This window comes from Lampetra fluviatilis, chromosome 23 (genome assembly GCF_964198595.1).
Source record: "Lampetra fluviatilis chromosome 23, kcLamFluv1.1, whole genome shotgun sequence".
Classification (NCBI taxonomy): Eukaryota; Metazoa; Chordata; class Hyperoartia; order Petromyzontiformes; family Petromyzontidae; genus Lampetra; species Lampetra fluviatilis.
Window position 1 is genome coordinate 11296191 of NC_136297.1, and position 27248 is coordinate 11323438.

The window sequence follows — 27248 nt, forward strand, 5'->3', positions numbered from 1 at the left end:
GACAGAGCCGTTACGGCGCAACCGCGAAAAAAACCTACACGCCAAGTAAGACAAACGCTACAAGCGGGCGTACGTGCTTCCTCCAGGCACTGATAATATAGCTCAGGCCCGGCACGAGGACTCTAATGAAACTTGGAAGTACGACCGACCGAGCCACGCATCTCGCACCCACTACACCCCGATGCTGAAAAACAACACGCCGCTTCTAAGTCGTGCCAGGGGCCCACTGATCCTAGCGCCGATGTGGGGAAGGGCCCAATGGCGAGATGTTAACTCCCTCGACTGGTATACAGGAGGTCGTGGGTTCGATCCTGACCCTGATGCCTGCATATTTGGAGTTGGCGTGGGATTTTTTCAGGGTCATCAGCGTTTCCCTCCACATTTAGAATCAACATGCGTTGAGAGTGTTTGGCTGCTATACATTTTCACGTGATAAGGCACTTCGCTGAGCTATATATAACTCAGTGGGCCTTACCTGGTAAAAAATTTAAAAGGTTTAAAATGTGCGTGATTACCAGAAAATGTAACAGGAAAACCGAGTCATCATTTTTAAAAATGGCATCGCAATTTGTTTTCGTGGAATGTAGTTATGCCTTTTTGCGGCGAGCACAGGCAGGAGGGTACAGAAAACAAGCAAGCACATGGCGAGCGCGTAACCTCCACTGCTTGGCTGCACGGTGACCTGCAGCCCAAGGTGACCCCCGCCCCCCCCTCCACCCCGTTCAGAGTGCGATGCCGCCCTCGCTATCGTTCACGTGCAGTCGGTGTGCTCGAAGAAACGCGACTCAAAATGAACGAGCAGCAGAAAAAACACAACGGTGAGAGGAGAGAGCAATGCACCACGAAGAGCGGGGTGGTGAAAAATAATAATAATAATAATAGCGTTTGTACAGTCACAGAGAGAGAGAGAGTGAGTATCTTGACAGCTTGTATTATTATAATAATTGGTTTTTTATCCTTCTATCTGGCAACAAAACTGACACCTTTTTTAACAAGGAGTCATGTTTGCATAGACCACAATACCTGCAGCCATAATGCAAACAAAAAACATAACTCTGATAATATATGCACTGTCCTTGAAGTTGATTGGTCCACACCCGAGACAGCTTTCCTTAGAGCCTAGTCTCACATGGGTTGGACCATATGACGCCAAAAAGCGCACAACTCAAAGACAATGCACCATCAGAGTATGAGAGCTCGGGGTAAGCATTTTACACCATTGGAACCTCATTTGCCAGTAAAAAATATGATACTTGTTTGCCAGATAGAAGGGTAAAAAAAACAATTATCATATTTTTTACTGGCAAATGAGGTTCCAATGGACCTTGTATTATTGTTATCATCATCAGTGCTTCAGAGGGTGGGTTAATGGGTTGCCTGAGATAACGGGCCCACCAGACCCATCTACAGATGCTGATATATCTGTAAAATGTGCCGGCAATATTTTAATGATTTTCCTTTTAATAAAAAAAAAGTTTATTTGGAAATACTTTTTGATTATTGCTGGGTTATTTTCTGTTACTCGATAACTACAATTAGTTAACTATTCTTACGAGTATTTAAAAAACATAATTGGTCATCAGGACCCATCTCGTAAAAAGTTCAGTCTCCAACCCTCATTAACTCTGTCTCTGGCCTCTCAATTTAAGTGCTACGAACAACAGGGGCCATTTAACCCCAGACGTCATCCACTCTCTCGATATTTGTTTATTCTATTTTAAGACCACACGTGGAGTTATTGACGAATGTGCAGGGTCTGAGTACGAACCCCCGCCCCCCCGCACATTACACGCAGGAGGTTTTTCTCCGGTGCACGATCATTCCTCCCCATCAAGTAAATATCCTCAAGACTCATCATTGACTGCATCCCAGGTATGGAAATTCCAAAGCCTGTTATTTCCCCCCTCGATGCGTGTGCATATATATAAAATTATTACACCTGCAGCGTGTAAAAAAAAAGAAAAGTCTATCATTTCCAAAAAAAGACAGATGAAAAATGTGTGTTTTGAGACTTTATCACGTATCCTTGTCATCGTTGTGTGATTGGCCCGGTGGTTACATGGCGGTTGGTGGGGTAGGGGGGGGTAATAAGAAATAAAAACAAAAAACTCCATTGTTTGTTCAGAATACTTTCATAAGCCACAGAAAGCTCCAGTGGATTAAAAACCAGTTTCCCCAGTGACGGGATGAAAAAATCAAGAAATAAAAGCAATTACATTCCTCGCTTTAAAAATTACCCAACTTGCCACCAAAATGGGTCTCGCTTTCACCGACAGGAAACTACAGAGAGTAGCTCGCAAAGTCCCCACCTACACTTCTCACGAGCGGCACCCTACAGTGGGACTTGCGCTCTCTGGATGTTGGTGGCATGGCCTCCGTCGGATTAAGGCCCCCCCCTCTCCTGCCTGCCCCCCCGCCATGCCGTCACCAAGCCTCGCAGTGCCGCGTTGCCGCAGTCCGATTCGGCGAAGGTTGTCCTCTCTGGCGTGTTCCCTCTCCTGCGGCTGCCGTTCAGTCGAAACGAAAAGTAACGGCATTTTAATTTGACCGGGTAAGGCCCATTGAAGCAATATAGCTCTTTTTTTAGAAGCGACCTCGCCACAATTGATAGCTCCACCAAGTGGCTTTATCACGTGGAAGCTTATAGCAGCCAAATATACTCGAATCGCACGTTAGATTCCAAATGCGGAGGGAAAATCTGGATGACCCGGAGAAAAATCCAAGTGACCACGGGGAGAACACTCCAAACGTTCAGGCGTCAGGGGTCGGGATCGAACCAACGACCTGTACACCAGGTGAGGTAGTTAACATCTCGCCACCGTGGCACACACAGTCACGGGTCTCATCCATCAGCCATCATTGCCTTCTGGAGATGTCCTGCCCAAGCCTGCTTATATCTTTTTACAAGTCTTTATGAAGTCACTAATTGGTGTTGTTGAATGTGATCCACGTTTTCCTTTCTGTCTCTCCAGTGTAATTCCCAACGTGCACATCTCAATTCAGAGTCCGTGCGTCCAATCTACGGTATACATTTAATAGCAAACCCATCTCAAGTTCAACAACATACCTTCAACATAATGAATAAGCCATTCAAATACACGGGAGATGACAATCACTGCACTTGCACGGCGTTTGCGTGCCGAGCCAAAATAAGACAGCTGGGCACAAAAGACGGACGTGCGGCTACGCGGGCACAAAGCAAAAAACGACATGCGGGGGTAAGGGAAGAAACAGCCATATAGATGAGACTGACAGATGCGTTTATAGAGATGGATACACGAGGAAGTCTAGCGAGCTAGATGTGGATAGATTAAATAATTAGATGACACATCCCCACCTGCCTCCGGCTTCAACCAATCTTAGCGGGGGCGGGGGGGTCACAGCGGAGCCTCTTCTCTCAGTGGCCCGTGAAAGATTTAACACAATTTGTCCGCGACCGCTCCGTGAATTGTGTCAGATGGATCCCGCCAGCCGGCAGAGTTTTTTCCGATAATAAGCGGGAGAACGGCGGGGGTGGGGGGGCCACACTCGGGATGTGATCTCCGACGCGGCAGCTTGCGGCGGAGCGGATGATTTAAAAGCCCAAAGCAGACCGGGGGGGGGGGGAGAGGCAAATTACTCGCGAGTCCGCCGCGCAATCTGGTTCGTGTTGCGGGAAACCCTCCGCTTCGCTTTTGCCATTTGGACATGCGGCTCACGCTAAATCAATGAGAGCGGCACGCGGGGCCCCCTGGGCGTCGCGTCCAAAACGAGATCTCGCAAAACTCTCTCTCACCCCCCCCTCCACCCGGCAAAATAAACGAGGCATCGTGTTATTGCGTCGGAGCGCGCTCGTGATCGATCGAGCGATGTTAATGCCGGTGTGGGGGTAGCCGATTGGCTGATGGGACTAAAATGCATTTTTAAATGTGGAGGCACAGAAGAGAGTTCTGCTTGTATAGATTTGGTTTGACCCATAACGCTCCGTGGCTAATTAGATGATTTTGCTGCTATGAATGTCCAAATGATAAGCCTCTTTTGTTGAGCTATCATTTGTGGCCAGGTCGCGTTTTAAAAATGTGTTAATTACCTCCGTGGGCTTTGTCTTGTAGGATGGGGGTGGTTTAGTTTTATTTGTATGTGTTTAGGTGATTTGTTTACCTTTCTGGTACTTTGCACTACTATAATGTTTTTGTACTATTGTTATTACCTGCCCAGACTGGACATCTGTGAAAAAAGCTTTATAGCTCATCGGATTCCTTCAGCAAAATAAACATTCTGATTCTGAAAGTGTTTGTGGAGGTGTTTTGCTTTTTGCATTGAATTGGGTCCCGTATTTTATACCGAGCGCTTTCGCCAATGACAATCCAGCAATTCAGGAGCATCAGCTTTCTGACAAAACTAACTCGCCTAATGAAACCATTTCCTTGCTTGATAATATTGATAACGTGAATCTGGCATGCCAATAGGCTGAAGGACTTAAATACATTTTTACAAGTGGTGCGCTCTTCTTATATTTGCCTTCCCGGCGATTTTAGGCAAGGTCAGTGGACCACAAAAAGATGCATGTTGCATAAAATGAACGCGAGTAACCCAACAACGCTCGTCAAGAGAGAAAGCAGCGCAGGGAGTTGCTCCCGACTGGGCTAGCTCGGCAAAATGTTGCATTTAGTCTGGGGCCAGAGTAGAAATTTATCCCACCTAAAAAGGTGTGTTTATTCCTACCCATGTATTTATACAGCTAATCAAAAGATAATTACTCGATAACCACTCATTTCAAACGGTTCTCACATTACTCACTTTTATTGGCCACATTAATAAATATTTGGTCTGGGCCCGGGGAGTAATTATCCCCTCAGATGCATGCGTTTTCTCCAAGCCCTCAAGTTTCCTCTGGAAAGAAACCAGAACCGTAGTTCTCAATAAAGTGAAAAGGCCTAACATCTTCGGTGGGCAAACCAATACATTATCATCATTACATTATTCTCTGCTAAGCTCGGTGGTAATCATCCGTCTCACAGCTAACTATATTCACCAGCCAGGGCCAAGGGAAGTTCAGTGGAGCTCCACAAGGCAACGTTCTGTTTCATCATCACGTGCATCGCTCACTTCATGTCTCTGAGCCGCAATTGACGAAGTCAGGCTTATCTGTTTGTACGTACGTACATACGTGCGTTGAATTTCCATCGCACGGTATGTAGCCAACCGTGCTAATTGGAGGTGCGGTGGAAGGACAACAAACTAAAAACAAAAAGCAGTTTTAAAGTAATTAGTTTTTAAATCTGGATTTAAAAGTGCATAGCTCCAGTGGCTTCCTAATATCAAAAGGAAGAGCATTCCAGACGGCCGCAGAAGCGCATCTGAAAGCGCGCGACGCGGTGACCACCGTCTTTGTCCGACGGTTCGTCAGAAACCGCTGCTGCGAGGAGGACCGGTTTGGCGTGATGGTTTACACCGCTTGACATTTAGCGAGACCTCAAGAGACCACGCGTCGAGTCCCACCTGCTCGAGCTTGGCTCGACACGCGCCCCCCCCCCCCCACGGCCTGCACGGCATGTTACAGGTCCGGGCGGGCGGCAGCCGGAAAGGGGGGGGGCAACGTCGAACGCAGCCTCCTGCATCTGCAGCTGGAGCCAAGCGGCCTACCCACTCCCCGCCTCTCCCAAGAGCGCCGAGGGGGCGACACTCACCCGTTGAGATCCTCCTTCGTCTCGGCGCGGATGAAGTACTCCCGGTCGGGCGTGGCGATGCACAGCGAGTTCTTCTGCCCCGTGCGGCTCTCGGCCTCCACCACCTCCGTGGCCTGGTTCATGTTGACGGTGCCCTGGGGCAGCGTGCTCGTCTGCGGGTCGACAAAAGCGCGGGGAAAGCTGGGTTGAGACGCTTTGCAGCGCGCCAAGACGTTTAGTAACTCAACTCAAGCTCTCCGATGGGTTATTTGGGTCATTACCACGCGCGTCGTTCGGCGCGCTATCCGGACGTTTCGCTCCGCGCGCTGATTCAGGGAAGCTTCTTCGGGAACCGAACCGAACAGGAGAAGAAGCAGCTGCCAGCACGTGGAGCGAAACGTCGGTAAAGTCGCGCCGAACAAGAACGCGGCACGGCACCGAAAACGCGTCGGGAGACGCCGCACGGCAGCACAACCGCGGAAAAAACCTACGCGGTAAAAAATAATTACACATTTTGACACCCGCTCATTCATGAAGCCGTCTCAATTGCAGGCTCAGCCAGCAGCAGCCTTCGTGGGGCGGCGAAAATCCCAAGACGAACCTACACAGCCAGGGGCCTTTGAGGCAGCCTGTACGACACACAGTGCATCGTGGTCAGGTGGTCGTGTAGCTAAACAATTGCCCAAACCGTTCCCGTCACACAAGCACACGCAGTTCACCGAATAACGGTTGAGAATAATAATACTTTCATTTTATATCGCATCATTCATCATTCATCCTATAACACTGTACATTAAGGACCAAATCCCATATACAGCCACTATCAAGTAAATGAAAACCCTAGTACCATGAAAAAAAAATCTAAAATGAATAAACAAATGGAGAAATTACACCAAAGGTTACTGCTGCAGCCTAATCTAAACAACACCGCCACTTTCTGACAGGCTTTTTGCTCGCTCCATTTTATGACGCGCCTAACTTTGTGTGCACACGAGCGGCCGCGGGGGCCGTGCCCCCGTTCACGTCTCGCAGGCGCCCCATCGGCTTTCACAGCGAGGGGGAAAGGGAGGAGGGGGTACGTCTCGGTGGCAGTGCACCTCCAAAACAAGCCCGGCCACACAGCACAATGTCTTCAGCAAGCCTCCTGGCAGGTTGAGTGCCCTCCTGGAAGCCTCCCGGAGGTTCGGTGCAGAGGTCGCAAACGGGGTTTGATTCCTTATTGTACCCGTACCCGGCCGCACCAGGGTCGCAAATGGGTACCCGTACCCATACCCTACCCGAAATGAGTGACAAACGGTTACTCACCAGTGACTCACGGCCTACCCGTACCCGTACCCGGCCGCACCAGGGTCGCAAACGGGTACCCGTACCCATACCCGGCCAGGTACGGGTAGTCGGGTAACGTATAGGGTACGGGTATCGGGTACCCGGTTGCGACCTCTGGTTCGGTGCCCCTCCCACAAAGCCTCCCGGGCAGGTTGTGTGTGCCCCTCCCGCAAGCCTCCAGTAGGTTTGGTGCGCCGTTGGCAACGAGCAGCCCCTCGACGCGACGACGAATTATTACCCTCGCCCTGACCTCAACCACGAAGGAAGCTACACGTTCGTAACAGATTATGATAATTTCCGATGGGCCATGTTGTTCTCCAGCGTGGCCAAGCTGCCTCGAAGTTGATGTAACTTGGACCCTCGTGGCTGGCATGGCAATTGAATTTGGTGGGGGGAGTGGGGCGGGGTGGAGGAAAAGTGCGGATGTTCAAATTGATTTCACCAGATGAGAACTCAAGAGGACCAGGGATTCATCTTCAAGAGGACCAGGGATAGTCTCGTTTGTACGAGTGGCCCTGGGTCACCGAAATTACAAAAGCAAAACAAATTGAATTGCAGCGATGACGCGAAGAGGAATGGAGAGAAAAATGGTAATGGACGCGTTGTAATTAAACGGGGACGTGCTTTTGCTTTACATGACCTTTCCATCGAAGAGATTCTCATGATTAAATAAACACAAACATTCACTGCAGATGAGAAATGCGAATGGGTAATCCTGCAATTTAATGCATATAATTGCTCAACTCAAAGATGTTTGCTACATCATCAACGCATTCAAAAGCACCGTGTGTGTGGTTCAGATTAAAGGTTCAATCAGAAACATAAAATATACATCATCTGCACAACGGTATGAGTTTCCTTCAGACAGCTTTGCATCTTAATGTGGGCTAGCCTTAGCATTATACAGTTACACAATATGTATTATTCAGCTGGAGGACCAGCTGACCGTACTTCATCCATTATTCATGCGGTATACATGAGGGATACGATACGTACAAGGTTGGAATTGATAACCTCGTGGCTTAGTGCCAAAGAACAACAAACAAACGGCCGATTGCATTTTCAGGAACTTTTCGCAATGCTTCGAGGTACGATGTGCTTCACAGCATGTTGTTTCATGCGGCGGCAGCAGCAGTCCAACGTACGTACAATTGATCTTCAATGCAACCGTCACCACAGAAGAAAGTTCAACCTACTTGTATTACATAACCGTATAATGCAAGAATGTCAATGTTGGAGGGGCACACGTGGAGAACGAATCTCGAGTACCGGGACTTCTCTACTTACGGACATTCGACTTACTAACTTTCAGAGATAAGAACAAACTTGTCCCGATGTCCAGTTGCCTGTTCGGACCGAGAGTCGTAAGTTCAACCCCCGCGCAATATAGATGGCGGTGGTGGCATCTACATCTGCAGAACGTGAAGAACCAGTGGCATCTACATCTACATGAGATTATACAACTTTTAAAGCCTTTCCCCGTGTTTAGTGTACACGCCGTATAACACGTTTCGAATCAGTGCGAGTAAAGTTGGACTTACGAACAGACCCCTGGAACCTAACTCGTTCGTAAGCAGAGGAGTCCCTGTACGTACACACAGGAGGGATGGTTACCACCGAAAGGCGGAACCGCGTGGAGGGAGGGGCGGGGAAGACGCGAGTAACCTCCGAAGTGAATGTACGGATACGCGAGAATAAAAAAAGTAACAATAATCCGCCTCCGTGGAAGGAACACAAACACTTGCGTCCCACAGGAAGTCCTGACCCCAGCTGCACCTGTGTACGCGGCACAGGCATTCTTTTTGGTGTGAGCGGCACGTCTGGGGAGCGGCGGGGTGGTTTTATGAATAGCGCCGCTACAGAGGGACGGACAACGCTACAATTCGGTCGACAGCGTCGTGATTTGCCCACTCTCTCTCTCTCTATAACCGCCTGCCCCAGGTGTGGCCTACCAACATTATTATCATGCAGGCAGTCTCCACGCCAGGGATATAGCCTTGCGTAAGCCTTGCTACACACGCATGTGTTTTAACGTAACTGTTCGCAGAAGTTTGTGTTGTTGTTGCAGAGTTATACCGAATCAGAATATTTATTCATACCGGAGGAATCTGATGAGCCATGCAGCTATTTTTCACAGATCTCAAGTGCTGTCCTTCCCTCGCACATCTGATTAGCACGGCTGACTACGTACAGTGCGAAAGAAGTTCAACATATGTACATGCTGCTTTCACAGCGATGAGCAACAAAGGTGGAATGCTGTCCCACGCATTCGTCGATTAATGTTGATTTTGAAGCTTGCAATGTACGCGTTGAATCGCGGGTGTCAGAACTGACGAAAAAGAGCTACATAGCTCATCGGATTCCTTCAGGCTGTATTCAGATTCTGATTCTGCATGCTATGGGTTCACGTGATGCCTGCAGCCACCAGAGACGTGTTAACCTTTTCACAACAATATAGAAAAATGTTTAACCCAATTCTTGAAATGACTTTCACAACCTTCGATCGTGGACATTCACTGAATCGCTCAAGGGGGGGGGGGGGGGGGTGGTGGTGAGGGTGTTCATCATTCCACCCCTTATAAGCAATGGAATTCAACACAAGAAGAACATTTCCTAAATCCAGGCCCGCATTTAGTATTGTAGTGAACGCAAATGATTGCGGCTACACCTGCCAGTGTGCATCAAAAGACCGAAAATGAAAGCACTCACATTGAAATGTGCCCCACAATCACCTTCCCCCCCCCATCCCTGCCCCCACCCAGTTGCTAAGAGCCAAAAGTGAAGCGGCTTCAATGGATTCACTTCTTACCGCAGACTTCTGTCGACCCTGCCCATGACCCTGCCCATGACCCCCCTCCCCCACCACCAGCCTTGCTGGGTTCATGTCAACACTTATCCCAGCATCTCCATTCACTCTGACAGCTCCCACGAGGCACGCAGAACATGTGCATGGGCACTAAAGCTACCCGCCCTGACATTTTAGACATGTGTATCCAGTGACCCTATATCACTTGAAACGTCCACTTAACGATCCGGCATCCGCTGCAAACTTTTATCAAGGCCAGGCAATTAACGCGCCGGCCCAGTGGTCGACAAAACCCCGACACAAATGCGGCCGTGGATATGCCCGCCGGTAGCCAGCGGAGGTTAACGCTGCGATCCAGGCGCGGGTTTTTCTCTGCGGCCCGTGCATTAGAAAGGCCCTCGGCAAGACGTGCGCTATGACAACCCGCCGGTGTTTGCGTCGAAATGAAATATCAGTGGAGCGCAGCCAAAACGTTGAGAGAAATGAATTATTCAAACGCAAGACCACCTAAGGTCGCTTTACACTACGGCGTGTCCGTTTGCTAAGAGGGGCGGGAGACGCCTCGCGCCAGCGTAAGTGTGCAACGAAACCTTTGCACGTTAGCGAGCATTATATACAGCGGCTCACATCACCGCGAGACGCACCTGACCCAACAGCGTCGCGCTAAATGGCAAGCATACATTACGGCACAATGAGCTTGCTCGGCCCAGAGGGAGGGAGAGAGAGAGAGCGCGTGTCTTGAGACAGGGCAGGATTCTCTACCGCCCACAACCGCCGCGTACAGAAAATCCCAGGGCCGTACACTAAGCCAGGCTTATTAGACGGACTTCAAACGCGCACGCCACAAAGGGCCCTTTCTTGTTCTCCTCCTCGTGCCCAGGCCACCAGTGGAAGTCTTCCGGATTTCAAGTTCTAATTAACGTCACAATACCTGGCCCCGCAACTGTCAAACGGCGGGCAGGTGGAAGATAAAAACGTCTTATTAAAGCTTGACGGCAGGCATCCTTATTTTATTTTTATTACAACTCAACGCGAGCCCGATACAAGACGCCAATCACAGAACTGGGAAAGGTGGGTGGAAGCAGCAAAAACTCCGGCGAACGGCGACCCGATTTTGTGCCCCAACGAAGAGAGGCAAAAATTGGGCTCGCTGTCCCACCCAGGTGGGGACCACGTACCGGTGGGGGGGGGAGGGGGTAAAGATTTCCATGGGGGGAGGGGAAAGAGGTAAGATAACTAACGTAGTGGGGGAAGGAAAGGGGGGGGGTAGTGACAGCAGCCATCCTTTTGACCTATGGCCCCACGGAACTCCGTGGTGGGAATTGACATCCCGAAACCGACGCGCTGAAGAAGCGTGCGCCCCACGTTATTTCAAAATGTTTCCGCGTAACAGCGGCAAAAACCCTCACGCTCCTTCCAACCGCCCCTTTTGTCGTGGGCAGCCGTACAAAAGGCTGGAACGGAAGCCACAAATTGATCATCTTCAGGTTAAGTGGCACCCGCGATAAAGGATTAGCAGGTGTGGGGCACGGAGGAAGGGGGAAGGACTTTGAAATCCGGAACATTGCTCTCACACTGCTGTGAAATGTTCCAAGGCAGAGAGACATCGCCCACGCGTTCCCAATCCTCCGCCGGGATCCCGCCGCTGCTGCCGCTGCTGCTGCTGCTGCCAATTGGACACACAGAGATGCTCAGGGAATGGCTGTGACAGCGGCTGTGTGGTCAGCACACTTGAGCAGACCACTCCTCCAATGCCTGTCACGGCAAATTGGGTGAAATATCGGCACTCGCGGATTCAGCAGACACGTGTTGATACTGCTCAAATTATAATCCTGCAGCCACGACGCGTAGGGTGAGAACCATCTTTGATGCGTGGAGCACTCTGTAGCTGCACGTTTCAACGACTCAACCGCGATTGAGGGCGCAGCCTCGTGAAAAGTTGCCAAACAACCCCCCGTTCGGCTGAACATGCTACCTTAAGTCATGGCGCCTCAAGGTTACCGTGTCCATCTCTCGTTACCAGGATTAAACAGATGTTTAATTACTCCAGACACTACAGCGTGAGAGTGGGGAAGTGACGATGAGCAATTCCCCAAACTCGAGGCAGGTTGGGGGGAGCGGGGTACAAGCCTGACAACAACGTCTGCTATAATGCAGACGAGTTAAATGTGTTGAGCATTCACTCGGCACAGCGATGCGTGAACGTGCACAACCGCACGGGGGTCTGCCAGGACACGCCTGCCTTCACTGGGGGGCAGGGGCAAGGAAGGGGGGGAGGCAGGGGCGGGGGGGGGCTCTTGTTGTCATGACACTGGTGCTCGCTCGACTCCCAGGCTGCTGCCCGTTGCGCGCGACGTACCACGTAGCTACGCGGGCTGCCCCCGGGGCACCACTGCAACCTTTGCGACAGGAAGCAGCTCAAGGTTGCATCATCCCGTCCCCTTCGCGATGACCCTGCAGGGCGCAGAAACCTCGCCAGATACGCTGCGCGGAAACGAGACCGTAAAACAGGCGATTTTTTTTGTATCGCCGAATGTACGAGCTCATTTGCTAAGGGTGCTTCATTGTGGACAAATGTAGTTGCCCGTGTGTACTCGCACGTGACTATCGCTATGAGCAATGTAATAGCGACTCAAGGAATGTAAGACAGTCTCTCTTCGTTCTGCATAACAAACTACATCTTGTTTCCAGCAATGCATTCGCTGGTATACATAGCGGATTGTTTCATGTTTTTTTTTACTCTCCCGCCAATGCAAATGTATTGGCAATGTCATTTTTGTCCCCTAAGCGATTGAAGTGACCTCACCTTTTGCTTCTTGCGCACGTCATTCATAAACGTGTCACATCGGCATATCGTGTCACGCGAGCGCATCATTTGCACGTAATAGGCGTATTACTTTGTAATGACAGTAGAGTCTACGTGCGGTGTGAGTGGACTAGTGGCCACGGGAGGTAATGACAGGGGTGTCAGCTGTGAGTGCGAAGGGACTGGTGGGGGCTACGGGAATGATCGAGAAGGGAGCGCGGTCAGGTGACGGAAGAGGACGGTGGTCTTCCAGTGGAGCGAGCGTCCAGAGTCGGTGAGAAGTTTCGGGAAGGGTGACGTGGCCTCGGTCCGTATATAAGGGAGATGCGCGGGAGACTCGGGGCTGCTGTTGGAGTGGGGTCTCCTCCTGTGTCAAGTGAACGTCTCTTCAATAAAGTGCCATCTCAAGAGAAGTGTGTCCATTCGTCATTACACTTTCAACAAACGATTGTCACACGCGCGCTCACGCGAGAATCAACCCCAAACGAGAAATCCAAGTATTTTCACGCCAGGCCTCTGTGGTGCTGTTTCCCTGCACTGAGGGGGGAGTTGATCTTCAGGATCTTCCAGGAGGCTTGAGGTGGAACCCCACTGGGTTTGGCCCTTGAGAAGTTCAGTTGCTCAAACAATTTGACATATGACGACGATGGCTAAGTTGTCTCTAACGGCTGCGCTGTACAGCCCTCCTCTGTGTTTTTTGGGTCTTAAGACAGATCAATAGATTTTTATTATTTCAGTGGGATAGGCCCAACGAAGCCGCTCGGCTCCATTTCATCAGGCGTTCTGCCACGGTACAGATGCATGTTGCATGAGCATGCTTTTACATAGGTCGCAATACAAAACGGCAAAAAAGTATCGTCACGTGCTTCACCCGTGATAGGAGCATGGAATTGATGGAAAAAGGAACAAAAAACACCACCACATTATTTTACGAATAAAACAAAAATAAGGCAAAACATATTTCATTGAACGCACGTTGCTCAGCCTGCTGACCAACGGTGAGCTGGCAGCATCTTCAGTTCCCGCTGCGAGAGAAGCGTTAGGAGGTATAGCGTCGTGCCCAACGGCACGCGGTACAACCCAACACACACACCCTGCACGTGCACCGAGTCCCCGTTGTGTTCGGGGCTGTCAGTGGCAGCCCGCCCAAGCTGAACTTCAACAGAACAAAGAAGCACTGCACGGCCAAAAATGTAAAGAACACCGGAGCGCTAAACAAGACACTGCTTTGGCAACAAAACTGGCCACTGGACAGTTGCAACTTGATAGAGCAGATGTAATCTTTAAAACAACCGCGTGATACTCGAAGCAACCAGCTGTGAGCAATAGGAAGACCAACGCAACAAAGTCACGGCAAGGAGAAAACTGACAGCGCAAACGGCACGTCTGAAGGCTCTTTCGATCGCCTTGGGGAAATTTCAAACCGGTTTTGTATTTGATCCAAGCCCTACAAATGGCTGACACCCAACAAATATAAAATGCTCACTTTCAAAAGTTGGCAATCGGCAAAACATATACATCTGACGTACAAAATTCCAAACATTTTCACTGCCTAGAGTTTTGCTCATCATCACTTCTCCGTTCTCGCTGTAGTATCTGGAGTGTTGCACCTCCGACTAGCACGGTTGGCTACGTACGGAGAAAAAGAAGTTCGACACATGTACGCACGCAAATACAGCGCTCGCAGCGGAATTAAAGCACGCAACGCTGGCTCGAGAGATACACTTGTGGGGAGGAGAGGCTAACATGCATAGTAGAAGTCAAATGATACCCCCCACCTCTGCCCTCCTGCCCCACGTGACGATTAAATTGTCATGATTAGATCAAATATTTGTTTACATTACAGCACCTCCAGTGGCTGCACGACTGACAAGATACATCGATTCTTACACACGTTCGGGAATGGACTCACATCGTGATGAACATTTAATACTAATCGATCAATCGGTGCGCGGTTTCACCCCCATTACGAATAGCGGGTGGCTGCGGTGATAAGACAACCTCGCTCTCGCCCCCCCAAGTCACCGGGTTTCCTCACTCCTCTGCGGCCCGATATGTGGCGAGTTGAGCCAGAGGCGGACAGGCACGCGCACGCGCACACGCAAACACCCCCCACGTCACGTTTTACCCACCGAAAGCAATCCTGTTAAAGGCCATTAAATGTTAGATCTTACCCGCAGCAATGTGTACACTTGGGCACATTGTCATGCAGCATATAATGCGGTAGGGTTGAGTGATCTATACAGTACAGGCAAAGTCGAAGGGGGGAGTCGGGTGTCATGCTTGGAGATTTGCAATTGAGAAATGTCGTTGTTTTCCCCGGGGAGACTGCTCCCTTCAGAACAGGCAGGGCCAGGCATAGGAGGTGTGAGAAAATGAATAACAAAATACAAAAACAATGTAAGAGCCTGCAATGGGCGTTTCTCAATCGCGTGACGTCCGATGTGCTAAGCTCATGGCGGTGCCCGTGCGCTGCGATAATTTAGCGTACGTGTGAATGTACGAGTCTTCAACGTGTTGATGGAGAGCAACGGCTAGAATTTGACGTTGCATGCAGGAGTAAAAAAATACCGACCCAACCAAACAATATGCTGCGATACAAACTGGTGATTGACTTTATTTTTCGATTTAAAGCTTTCGTGACTGCAGGGATTCATATTCTTGGTTCTTTCGGTAATGAGAATTTTATTTTATTATGTTGTATTTTTATTATTTTATTATTTCCCTTTTACGTGACTTTACCGAAAGAACCAAGAATACTGGTGGTTGATGTTTTACACAGTGGGATGGAGGATTGCAACTAACCAGCGCGGACAGGGACAGCACCTCCGCGTGGGGAGTACTGTCCGCGTGGATAGGTCGTCCCCGCACGCTTTCGTTCACAGCCACCAACAGACAATTGGATTGTCACGACTCCGGGTCGCGATTCGATTCAAGAAACGTTTACTATGTTTTGTCTCCCTAAGCGACAGCCTCTCGTTTGCACCGCTACCGTATTCTCCGGCCTAGAGACGCTCCACAAAGTTGAGGCGCACCCCCGAAGCTCGTGCACGTTGTCAACAGAGTTATCCAAAAGCTTGTCTCGCACACAGGCCTATTGGATCAGAAGATGCACCAAACTGTTGCTTTAAAATACAGGTGTTCGGCATTGATAATCGCGGTTTATTCAAAGAACTGTTGCATGCCTAACATTTGGCATCAAAAAGCAAAAAGAAAAATACGGGTCAAGAATGCATCGTCACTGATGCACTTCGCATTAAATGTATCATTCGCCGGCTGCAAAGATTCCAGATTGCAGTTGGAGCCTTTGTGGGAAAATGACAAATAATATTATTCCGGACATTCTCATGAGCCTGATTTAGTCTAGCTTCGATACGTCTTTGTTTGGGGCCGTTTATGAAAATTGCACAGCGCGTCGCACATTAACCACGGCTTGCAAATATCCACACGCCTCCGCGAGCCGCACCGATGAAAGCCCTGGTGCTGTCCCTTCATCCTCAATCCACTGTGGGGCTTGTGTGGGGAAGAAACCTGCTTTTGATGAATGAAAAAAGAAACAAAACAGGGAATATAATGTGCAATCTTACCACCCGACAATGCCACCGTAGACTCTCAATGCATGTCCTAATCTTGCCTGCACTCGGCTTGTGCGATTGAACACTGAACAATATACAGACGCACCATCTGCAAAAAAAGCCGCGATTATAGCCCATGAGACCAGGCCAGATATTTTACACTCGTCGGCACCACCTGAGGGTGGCATTACTATCGTGGGGCTCCGATTTCTCCTCGTGGCCAATGGCAGTGAATTACATAATGAGCATTTCAAAGGTGCGGGGATATCCAATCATCCACTCGCATTAGCCGTACAAATGAAATCAGCACCATTGGAAGACATGCCCTGCTACCTTCGGTGGTACCAATTTCTGCTCCGGCCCATGGACTAACGCGGGGATCTGCAAACCAAAATAACAAGAGCAGCCATTTTTGGGGGGTTTTTATTCGGTAAGAAACTCAATATTTCAAGAGCCGCAATGCACCGTGGTGGATACGAGACGGTGGTTACTTCATAGCTAGCGTCACGAAGCGGCAGTCCTTAAAGGGCCGCACGGAGCTCCAGAGCCGCAGGTTAACGACCCCTGGACCAACTCTAAAGAATATCCACCCGGAATGACCACCTCCGCCCCATCCCACCCCTCTCTTAATGTGTGCAAAGTCATGTCGCTGACCTGGACCTCGGAACCCCTGCGTGGTAATAGTCAGGTGGTTATTTTTGTTGGTGCAAGGTGTTCGTTGGCGTGTCGTTTACTACAGGACCGAGCAGTTTCCCCCGGCCCTCACAGCCCGGCCGTTGCTGAACTCTTAAACGACATTAATAATTCAAATGCGCGCTCGCATACGCCGGACCTTGGTTTACCGCTCGCCGTGTGCGACAACGCATACCCGCTCAAATCTGCGATTCGTTTGAATCATTAATGGAAGAGTAGGCCAAAATAGCCTCACCATGTTGGGGGAGGGGGGGGGCTCTCTCTGCAGCTCCCTCTAGCGGAGGCCAATTGCATGACCGTGCAATTGCAGGGCTCCACGTTTACATGTTATTGTAATGCAATTACAGATACGTACCTCATCCGAGACCCAAACATCGCAACCTCTTGGTTTTGACATTCCTCGAAGGTGCTCGTGTCACCGTAAACCGCGTAAGAACATCAACAGAGGGAGCCCGATGTGCACATCTCTTTCATAAATTGAAGATTAAAGACACAAGCCACAGTAGTGCAATTGTGGCCACGCAATATAAGCTATGCACCATATAGTAAGCCGATTGAGACACAGAGAATCACAGAGAGAGATGGCGATACGGTACATAGAGAGCCATAGAAATACGCTGAAGACAAACCTACAGCATTCCGACGATGGCCATGCAACCCAAACCACAGCAAAACGACACGAGCTCTCTCCTGAAGCTCTCTCATCGTGGCTAGCAGCAGACCTCGACATTGGCATTTAGCTCCCAGAACATATTGCCGTACGCAGGAATAGAATACCTATGTACGTCGAACTTATTTTGCACCGTACATAGCCGGCCGTGCTAATCGGAGGTGTGGGGGAAAGACAACAAACTCTAACACAGAAAGCGGTTCCAAAGAAATGAGTTTTCAATCGAGATTTGAAAGTGCGCAGCTCCAGTGGCTTCCTAATATCGGAAGAGCGTTCCAGACGGCCGCAGAAGCGCATCTGAAAGCGCGCGATGCGGTGACCGTCTTTGTTCGATGGCCCAGCCAAAAGTCGCCGCTGCGAGGATGATCGAAGTTTGCACGATGGTCGATGCTGCACCCTCTCTCTCTGCCCTCTAATACAGATATGTCTCGGGCAGGTGGGGGAGGGTGGGCTGGGTTGGGCTGGGCTGGGGTGGGAGGCGCGTGAGAGGGAAGGGGTGGCAGGGGGGGAGAAGCAGAACATGTAGTCCCAGACAAGATGCTTTTCAGCGCCCCACTAACTCGCCAACGTCCAATCACACTGAGACACAATGGTGGCTCTGTCCAACCTCCCCTCCTGGCTCTGCACCCCTCCCTGACCGTCAGCGAGGCACCCCCACAACTGCTCCCCCTCTCTCTTTCTCTCTCTATCCCACCTCCCCAATCCAACAACAAAAAAAACCCGTTTTCTCTGGAAGGCTGCCACTCTCAGATTTGCAGTTTCGAGCGCTGGGGAGAGACGGAGATGGCCCGGCTACTGGCGGAAGAGCGTACAGTTTGTAACACTAGCACGTCCCTGTCACCATCACAGCGGTGGCCAATGAACTCTTTCCAAGCACCGCCGGTCGGTGGCTCGATTGTAAACAAAGCGAGGGTGGCGGTGGTGGTGACAGAGGGAGACAGGGCAGGGCAAGGCACCTTCCATTTGCACCCAGTGAAAGTCCAGTCAGACGCGTCACGCTCAACCTCATCGGCTCACTCTACAGAAATAAAAGTGCACGTGTAAAAAAATACATTTTGCCGCATTCTCCGGATCAGAAAACGCACCTTCCCCCCCCACCAACGCCCTGTATTTTGAATCCAAAGTTGGGGGTGCATGTGTCTGTGTGTGTGTGGGGAGCGGTAGTGCAGTGCTTCACACGCTGCACTATGAACTCAACATCCCGAGTTCGACTCCCGATCATGGCCAACACCGGTGACGATTATCTGAATGGGTACCGGGCCTCCCCTAGGTCGACTCAGCCTCAAATGAGCACCTGGTGCGGTGTGTAAACACCGCCAGTGATAAGACAAAGGTGGCCGCGCGTGGTGCTGGCCACCCACCCCCTCGTGTGCCGTGCCGGCCTTCAGAGGTGCTACTCGCTAAAATCACTTACCCCAATAACAACAGTCTAAAGGCTTTTATGGTGGGATCTTTTTCTTTGACAGTATATATGGCACCACATTAAAAAAACTTTACTGACACCGGGCGTACGTTTGAGGTGCATCTTACAATCCGAAGAATATGGTACGCGTAAATACAGTACAGCACGCAACTGCAGAAAACGAACAAAATATAAAGATGATTTATTTTTTTAATACTCTAACAGTACAACACACAGAAATCACTGTGCAATTATATAAGCAGATTTCACGCTTCAACTGCAAATTACTAATGAGCCAAGAATGTGTGTGTCCCGTGCGTGACGTCACTCCACATGAGGCCCACATCCCCTCATTAATATTCATGAGCGGGTGGATTTTTACACTAACACAGAGGAAGGTCAAGTTGAATTAAATAATTTACACAAAGTCGCTTCAAATATGACGTTTCTTTACAGAAAGTGAGGGTAAAAAATTAATCTACGCAGCAGTGCTACATCCATGCGTGACGTCACTGCAAAAGAGCCCCCCTCCCTTTCATTAATATTCATGCCCACGTGGAAATTTACACTGAAGCCGCACCCCTCCCCTCATTAATAATCATGAGCGGGTGACGTCACGCCACATGCCCCACCCCTCCACAACAACCATGAGCGGGTGACGTCACTTCACATGCCGCACCCCTCCACAATAACCATTAACGGGTGACGTCACTCCATATGGGGCAACAATTTTTATATTGAATATTTCAGATTTACTGCAATCTACACCCGTGCTTGGACGAGCAAAAAAGCTCGTAAAGCATAATAGCTCACGATGGTAAAAGCCGCCTTGTGCAAGAAGCGTTGTGTAAAGTCATGCACGTTGCTTGGTGACCACCAAAGCAAAAGAACAGAGCACTTGGCAAAGCTCTCGCAGAGCGGATACCGCGTGCAAAGTTGTACGGCCGTTACTTTAATTAATATTCATGATACATCACCGATAAGATTACCACACAATCATGAAATATCGTCGGAGGGACGCGATTGGAGAACACCACTTAGCACGTAAACTGTCAAATCTACTTTTCTTTTTACCAGGTGAGGTCCACCGAGCGATTTGACTCTTTTTCAGAAGCAACCTGGCCACAAATTAGAGCTCAACTAAGTGGCTTATGGAAATGTATCGTTGCCAAATCTTCTTAAAAGCAAATTAATACTAAATGTGTAGGGAAAAACCGGAGGACCTGGAGAAAAATCCACGCGCCCGCGGGGAGAGAGAGAACATACAAACTCCAAATATACAGCAGCAGGCGTCAGGGGGTCGGGATCAAACCCACGACCTCCTGCGTACCAGACGAGGGAGTCAGCATCTAGCCACCACGAAGCCCGAGGATGGTCACTGAAGGCGGACCGGGATCCAATGATGAAATGCGGTACAAGAGGCAGATGACAGCCGTCATGACGTGCGGATCAGAAACGTGGGACATTAAAGAAAGAAAATGGAACAAGAGCTGAAAAAGTGTCGTAAATGAAGCACTGGGAGAGAGAAAGATGCATGCATGCATGGAATTGTACTGGCAGAGGAACGTGTGGTTTAGAACACATGCGCACGTTAGTGACACCATGGTGACTTTGTTAAGAAAAATAAGGGCAGGGGACAACGTCGCTCGGACGCATGACGGCCCGCAGTCAAAGACGACAATTTCATTTAGGCAGCCAAGGGGGTGAAACATGTCCAAGAGCACATTCAACCGTGGAGATGGAGCGATGAAATCAGTGTGCAGGAGCTAGAGTCATTATTTCATTGCGGGACTGAGTTAAGGCAGCAGCTTGGAGAGGCCTTCATCCAGCAGTGGGTTGATTATGGCGCACGATGATTAAGCGAGGCAGTGGCGAAAAATAGGAATGCTGCAATCTGTAACGCGGACGATGCTTCATAGACGTAACTGACCGTAACGCCAAAGTGCGGTGTCACTCGAAAGACAGGCGCAAGTAGGCGGATCACAAAAATAAAGTTTGTCGATTAAAAACACCAAAACGTAAAGGGGGCCCTTTTTTCAATTATAGGCCGCCCACTTTTTTTTTTCTACGCAAGCGAGGACAAAAAATAACAACGAGAATGCTATTTTTTAACGGACGCGCAAAAAAAGCCGTAGCTGGAAAACTAAAAAAAAACTATAATCCCACGAAAACATGTTCAAGCGGAGGAGGGGACCGCAAGGCAAATAGAATGGTGCAGACCGACCCCCCCCCCCCCCAACGTTGCCGAAATTTACTTTCCGCCTGCGTGCATTGACACCGGGTAACCGTTCCACTGCCTTGGCGCTACGTCAACCGCTAAAAGGAGCGCACGGGAGACAAAAACCACTCGCTCCCAGACCGCCTTGGGAACACGGCCGTTCAAAAACGAGGCAATTACCTCCACCTCCATCTCCACCACCACCTCCTCTCCTCCAGAGAAAACCACCGTTAAAAATACAATCATCGAGCAAGTTTGGTTACGTGATTATTTGGAAATAAAACTGCCCTTCACGCGGATTACGGCCACACGGTTTTCGCTGGGTCGTTTGCCGTGTACTACGGCTTCTCCGATGCGTTTTCCGGGTTGTACCCACCTGTGAGTGTTCCGCTACCGGCACGTGGGGCGAAACGTCGGACAAGCGATAACAACAGCAGGAACAAGCCAGAAAACACAGAGCACGGTTATACTCGCCCCGCCGTTTTTCTATGACAACCTTCTAACCAGCAGAGCTCTATATCCTCTTTCATACGCTCCCTTGTCCTTGATCCTGTTGCTTCAGTTTAGAAGGGGATGCGGGACACACAGGTGCACACAATCACGTGGACACGCGAACACAGCATGTACGCACAAGCGTAGACATGCGTAAAACACGATGTCGTCCATGCAACGGTGCGTATGTTCTTGTGTATACAGGAACCCGCTGTGCGCCCTTTTGCGTCTACCCCCCTGGGGGTGGTACGCTGGGTAAAATTAGAAACTAGGAAGACAGGTTCGTGGTTACTTAACAATGGGGTTACAGAAGACAGAGAGGTCTACGTTCGGCAGCGGCTGCAGCCTGTTAAATTGACGAGAGCCGTCTGCACGATGCATACAAGGCTCGCCCCTTCTCATCGCCAAGTCACGCTGTGGCATTCATAACAAAAAAATACTATTTTGCTCACGAACCTAAATCTTGGCTTCTTAAATCCATCCAAATCCACCCATTGATCCTGCCCAGGGACGGCCGGACCGACTAAAACCTTAGGTATTTTTTTCGTATAATAATAATTATAATACAAGGTGGTTCAGGTTTTTTTTTGCATTGTTATAAATTAGACCTGCCCGGCCAACCCACCACGCTCGTCCCTATTCCGATCCAGTTTCACGTTAGATAAACAAATACGGCACTCTGTAAAATAAACACGTGACGTGCTCGCGCGTTCTTTCTTTTGCAAACGAGTCTTAGCGAATCTTAAATTTGTTAAAATTCTCAACTGACAGCCTCTTGTTTAAGGGCTACTGCTGTGAGATGGAGAAGGGGGGGGTGGTTCGGGGGGTAGTGCAGAGAGAGAGAGAGATGGAGACAGGACCTACGGGGCAATGAATTAATGTACACACGAGGTACACACGAGAGCAGTGTGGCCGGGTCTGCGATGGTGTTCATGTATTGAAGCGTGCACACGAAGACAAAGGTTCCCCCCCCCCCTCCACCATAGCCTTTAACAGGCTGTTGTTGGGTCGAGTGCTGTTTGCGAGCGCCTACGAAGACCAGCACGGCACAGGAGACGAGGGGGGCGGGGTGGGCAGGACCGCGCACGGCCGCCTTTGTCTTCGCAATGCTGATGTTCACACAATGTGCCAGGTACTCATTTATGGCCGAGTCGACCTGGTAAAGTCCCAGGACCGGTTGAGATATCTGCCACTACTGCTGTTGGTTGTGAGCACGAATCAAACTTGGCTCGCCGGGTTCGTAGCCACCACACTAGCGCTCCCACGGCACAGGGCACGCGCACGCACGCTTCACCGTGATGTGTCTCTAGAGTTTCCAGTTTCCCATACGAGAAGGGACACCACATAAATGTACGCAGCAGCATTATGGATGCCAGTTCACTCCTTTGCAGTGAGCCTCGGCGGCATGCACGGCAATTATGGAACTGTGAACGGTACCTTTTACGGAAGACATAAGGACTGTATTACATTTGTTGACAATTTAATTTTAATTTTTATTCCTTTTCATCTAAGGTGGGAAAGGGTTAATGGGTGAGCCGTGTCCCTCGTGTTTGCAGCGGGCGGGCGTCACGATTAGCACGTGAAGACGATCGAATACGAGTGAAAGTTACAATTTTGACTGAAAAATTTCGTGACTGCAGGAATTCATATTCTATGGTTCTTTCGGTAAAGTCACGTAGATAGAAAAAATAAAGTGAATAGAAATATCACGACGTTTCGATCGAAACGTCGTGATATTTTTAGTCACTTTATTTGTATTATTTCATTGTTATTATTTTTTCCATCTACGTGACTTAACCGAAAGAACCATAGAATAAGAGTGAAAGTTTCGTTATAAGGGTCGTTGTTGCCGGATCAAAGGGTTTCCCAAAACCTCATGATAAAAAAAATCCGGCGCTAACTACATACGCCGTTTCGGCCTCGGTGATGACATCGCACGCCATACGTTGTTCTCCCCCTTAATAAAGACACCGGGCGACGTCAGCGCACTCGCCGGTTATCCCGCAGGTGAGACCCTCCCGGCTCACGTGGTGCTCAAGACACGGTACGGTTTGCTATCATTGCCGATAACAATACCGTACTTTGCAATTCCAACGCACATTTGAAAGGAGCTACAGAAACCGTGCAAATGCATGAATCGCCTTCCTCATTTACACTGCAAAGCAGACGATGGACTCGAACACGGGCCCTACGCCACGTGGTGAGTGCAACCCTGATCACCTTGAAGGCAAACTTACTCCGATATCCATTCAGAGCCAGGCAGTAATTCACAAAATCGGTATATTATCACTGCATAATAATCACAGAATGGCTTTATCTAAACTGCAAACACGTGTGCAGCACGTACACAGAGATCCCCAGATAGCCCTAATATGAGAATATTAAACTCTTCTCAAAGCCTATTACCGCCATTAGCGTTGGGTGTGCAGCACGGGGTGGGGGGGGGAAGAGGCCAAAAAGGCACCGCTTGCCCAACATTTATTGTGCGATTGTGCCAAGTTTACGCAGTGTGTGTGGGTCCCCTAATTGTCTCTTCTCCCCTGTAGGCAGTCGGCCTGACCTTTCATGCCGTTTGTGCCAGCCTCGTGGGGGTGGCAGGGGTGGGTAGAAGGGTTGGGGGGGGGCAGCTCCAAGCCCAATTTTATTGGGAGGCCACCACATTCCCCGGCCCTGCACGGCACCGCCGCACAGCTGCGCTGCCTTATAAGGCATAATGCGGGCCCGGACGAGCGGGCCCGGGCCCTCCTCGGTGCCCTGCTCTGGCTGTGCGGCCCATCTGTGAACCGCTTGTGTGTGGAGGAGGGTGGGGGGTGTAGCGGTTAGCGTGCCGCGCTACGAACCCGGCGACCCGAGGTTCCGATTTCCCGCTCACGGCCAACACCAGCAGACGATTATCTGAGCCGGTCCTGGGCCTCCCCCTAAGTCGACTCAGCCTCAAATGAGCACCTGGTTGCTGTGTGTACACAGCAGCCACGGGGGAGACAAAGGTGGTCGGGCGTGGTGCTGGCCACCAAGCCCGTCATGTGCCGTGCCAGCCTTTCATATGTGCTCACGAAACAGCACACTTGCTCCAGCAGTCTGTTAAGGCTATACAGGGGATCATTGTTTTTGTTGTGGAGGGGTGGGGGGTGTCGGCGCTTCTCAGAATATCAGAAGCGGGAGCCTTCTCGGAGGCGCGTCGACCGAATCGGCGAACCTTCAAAGGGTTGGGAGACGGTGACGGAGCGTCCCCGGGTGTCTGCACGGGGCAAGATTGGATGCAGGGGAGGAAAAAGCCTCCCCCCTCCGCCCGCCCCCGCCCTTTGCGGTAGATCGATGCGCCGTTCGTTCCTTGTTTCTCCTTCCTTGCAAGGAAGAACAAAAACTCGTCCGTTTCGAGGGCTGCGTTGGGGTAACTTTTGTTGTTTTGGGGGGGGGGGGTTACGTGTCCTATTGTGTCCCCATTCAAAAGCGCTTGTTTTTAAAATGAGACATTGCATCGGGTGTTTTTTCATCACCAATAGGCCCCATCGCGAAGGAGTGTTCTCGCTAAAAATCACAAGTCTGAATCTTTTCATCAGAATCTTTGTTCAGACCGGAGGAGGGAATCCGACGAGCTACGAAGCTTTTTTTTCACCCAAAACATCCGGCCATCCGGCAGCATTGTTGAGCAAAAAGACGATTTTGGCTGACGACACCTGGAAAGGTGGTTTCCGGACTGCCCCGTCCACCCCCCCTCGACCTTTCCTTCATCAACCCAATCTGCTCAGCCTGGCGAAGTATGGCCCAAAAACCCCGATGCTCAATATGATGTGGGAAATCCTTCAACTATACATCTGTTGACCAAAGGATGGCAAAAAAATCATTTTTTTGCTATTGCTATCGCTCCATAACAGGATGTAATGAGTTTTTTTCTGTGTGTGTGTGGAGCAGCCGCTTCCCAATGACGTAGTGCAGATACGAATTAGTCTACGGGAACATATAGACCACACAGAACAGACTACCCTTGCATCTTTTTAAGCAAATATACCCCTGTGTTTGTGCCCGAGGCAGATCTAGAAACTTCCAGAGGGGAACACGGGGGGGGGGGGGGGGCTGGAGGTCAGTCCTGACATTTGAAGCTCTTTGAATAGCACCTCACATCAATTACAAAAACAATCAATTTCATCAATAAAATAAAACAATTTTGGGGTTCTCAAGGGGGGAGGGGTGGGGGGACAATCGCCCCCCATTGTCCCCTCCCTTGGATCCACCATCGGCTTTGCTACACCCTGGGGTTGGGAGCCAATCGCTCGATTTTCCAAGCACGCCAGAGAGCAAGACTCAAGATGCCCCAATCGTCTTAAAGATGCCTAAGTTGCCATCCTCGACACACACACGCACACTGTATAGCGGTGACACTTGAGCAGCTGATATGCAGCCAGACCTGTAAAGGCTTTGATGGGTTCACGGTCACAAAATACTTTGAATACCACGGACTATCTCCTTCACAGTCCATTTGAAAGGTCTCGCTGCATGCATGCGTGCACGGAACAGAGCATGAGGGTACGGCGATGAAATGCGTTTGCTTGTGCGCCGAACGCTTTACTGCGAGACGGATTTGCACGGGGGCGAAACTACACGCTCTCCCGCCCGTGCGCTCAGGATCCAGCGCATGCAAGCAGAACTGTGGCGCTGGCACCGCCAACATTTAGGCGCGTGGGTCCCCTTCTCTGCAACGGCTGCTTCCGCCTAAAGTACAGAGCTGGTAATCCTTAAGACAAAACAAACGCGATAAGACACCTTTTTTTTAGAAGGTAGAGAAAAAAAAATTGCCGTCTCGTCCTTGACGCACCTCACAAGATGTACAGTGTCCACCCCCCGCAAAACTGGGCACCCCGGTGTATCAATTTCACAAAAAAAACCCAATTATTTTATTAAGCCTATGAACAGCTTGTAATGTTACATATGTTGTATGTATATTATAAATATATATTCACCCCAACCTCCCCCACCCCCCCATTCTGCTCAGCTTCACAATACACATAAAACAAGAAGGCAGGGCCTACATTTCGATTTAAAGCTTTCGTGACTGCAGGGATTCATCTTCTTGGTTCTTTCGGTAAAGTCACGTAGAATGGAAATAATAAAAATAAAACATAATAAAATAATTCTCACGACGTTTCGGCCACAACGCAAGCAGCCATCCTCAGGTGGAGAACAGGTCTGTCGAGAAGACAGAATCTCCCTTGTAAAATAGCCAGGCAGTTGGAGAAAACGGGCTCATCCACGTCACAAATCAAATCCCACTCAAGACTCAAATGCAACTTGAAAGAGGAAGGATGTCTCCATCGACAGAGGTGTAGGTATCCTGCGCAGGGCTGCTGCCCTTTTATCTCCACCTTTACCTTGATTCAAGTTCAGATAAGCTGCCATGCTGCTCAAAAACAAGCAGATAAAAAGCCAGCAGGCCTACCTGCCTGCCTGCCTGCGTGTGTACGCACATGTAAGTAGAGTGCAAAGTTGAGTATATGCGTGTATTTTAAGGTATATGTTAACGCATTGCCCACGCACTCACCTGCATTGGCCGATGATGAAAGTCGCCTAAAATTTTCATCATTCTTTAAAAGTGTGGGCGGCCGTTTGGGAAAATA

The 27248-nt window shown here is 49.9% G+C and overlaps 1 protein-coding gene across 2 annotated transcripts in view; it reads right to left on the reverse strand.

Annotated features, from left to right (window-relative positions):
• LOC144940792 (uncharacterized) overlaps window positions 1-27248 on the reverse strand; it is a 158406-nt gene that overhangs the window by 64884 nt on the left and 66274 nt on the right. For both annotated transcript variants that reach the window (XM_078867200.1, XM_078867199.1), the window contains exon 4: window positions 5670-5821. In XM_078867200.1, coding sequence (XP_078723326.1) covers window positions 5670-5821 — 152 coding nt within the window. The remainder of the gene's footprint in view (window positions 1-5669; window positions 5822-27248) is intronic.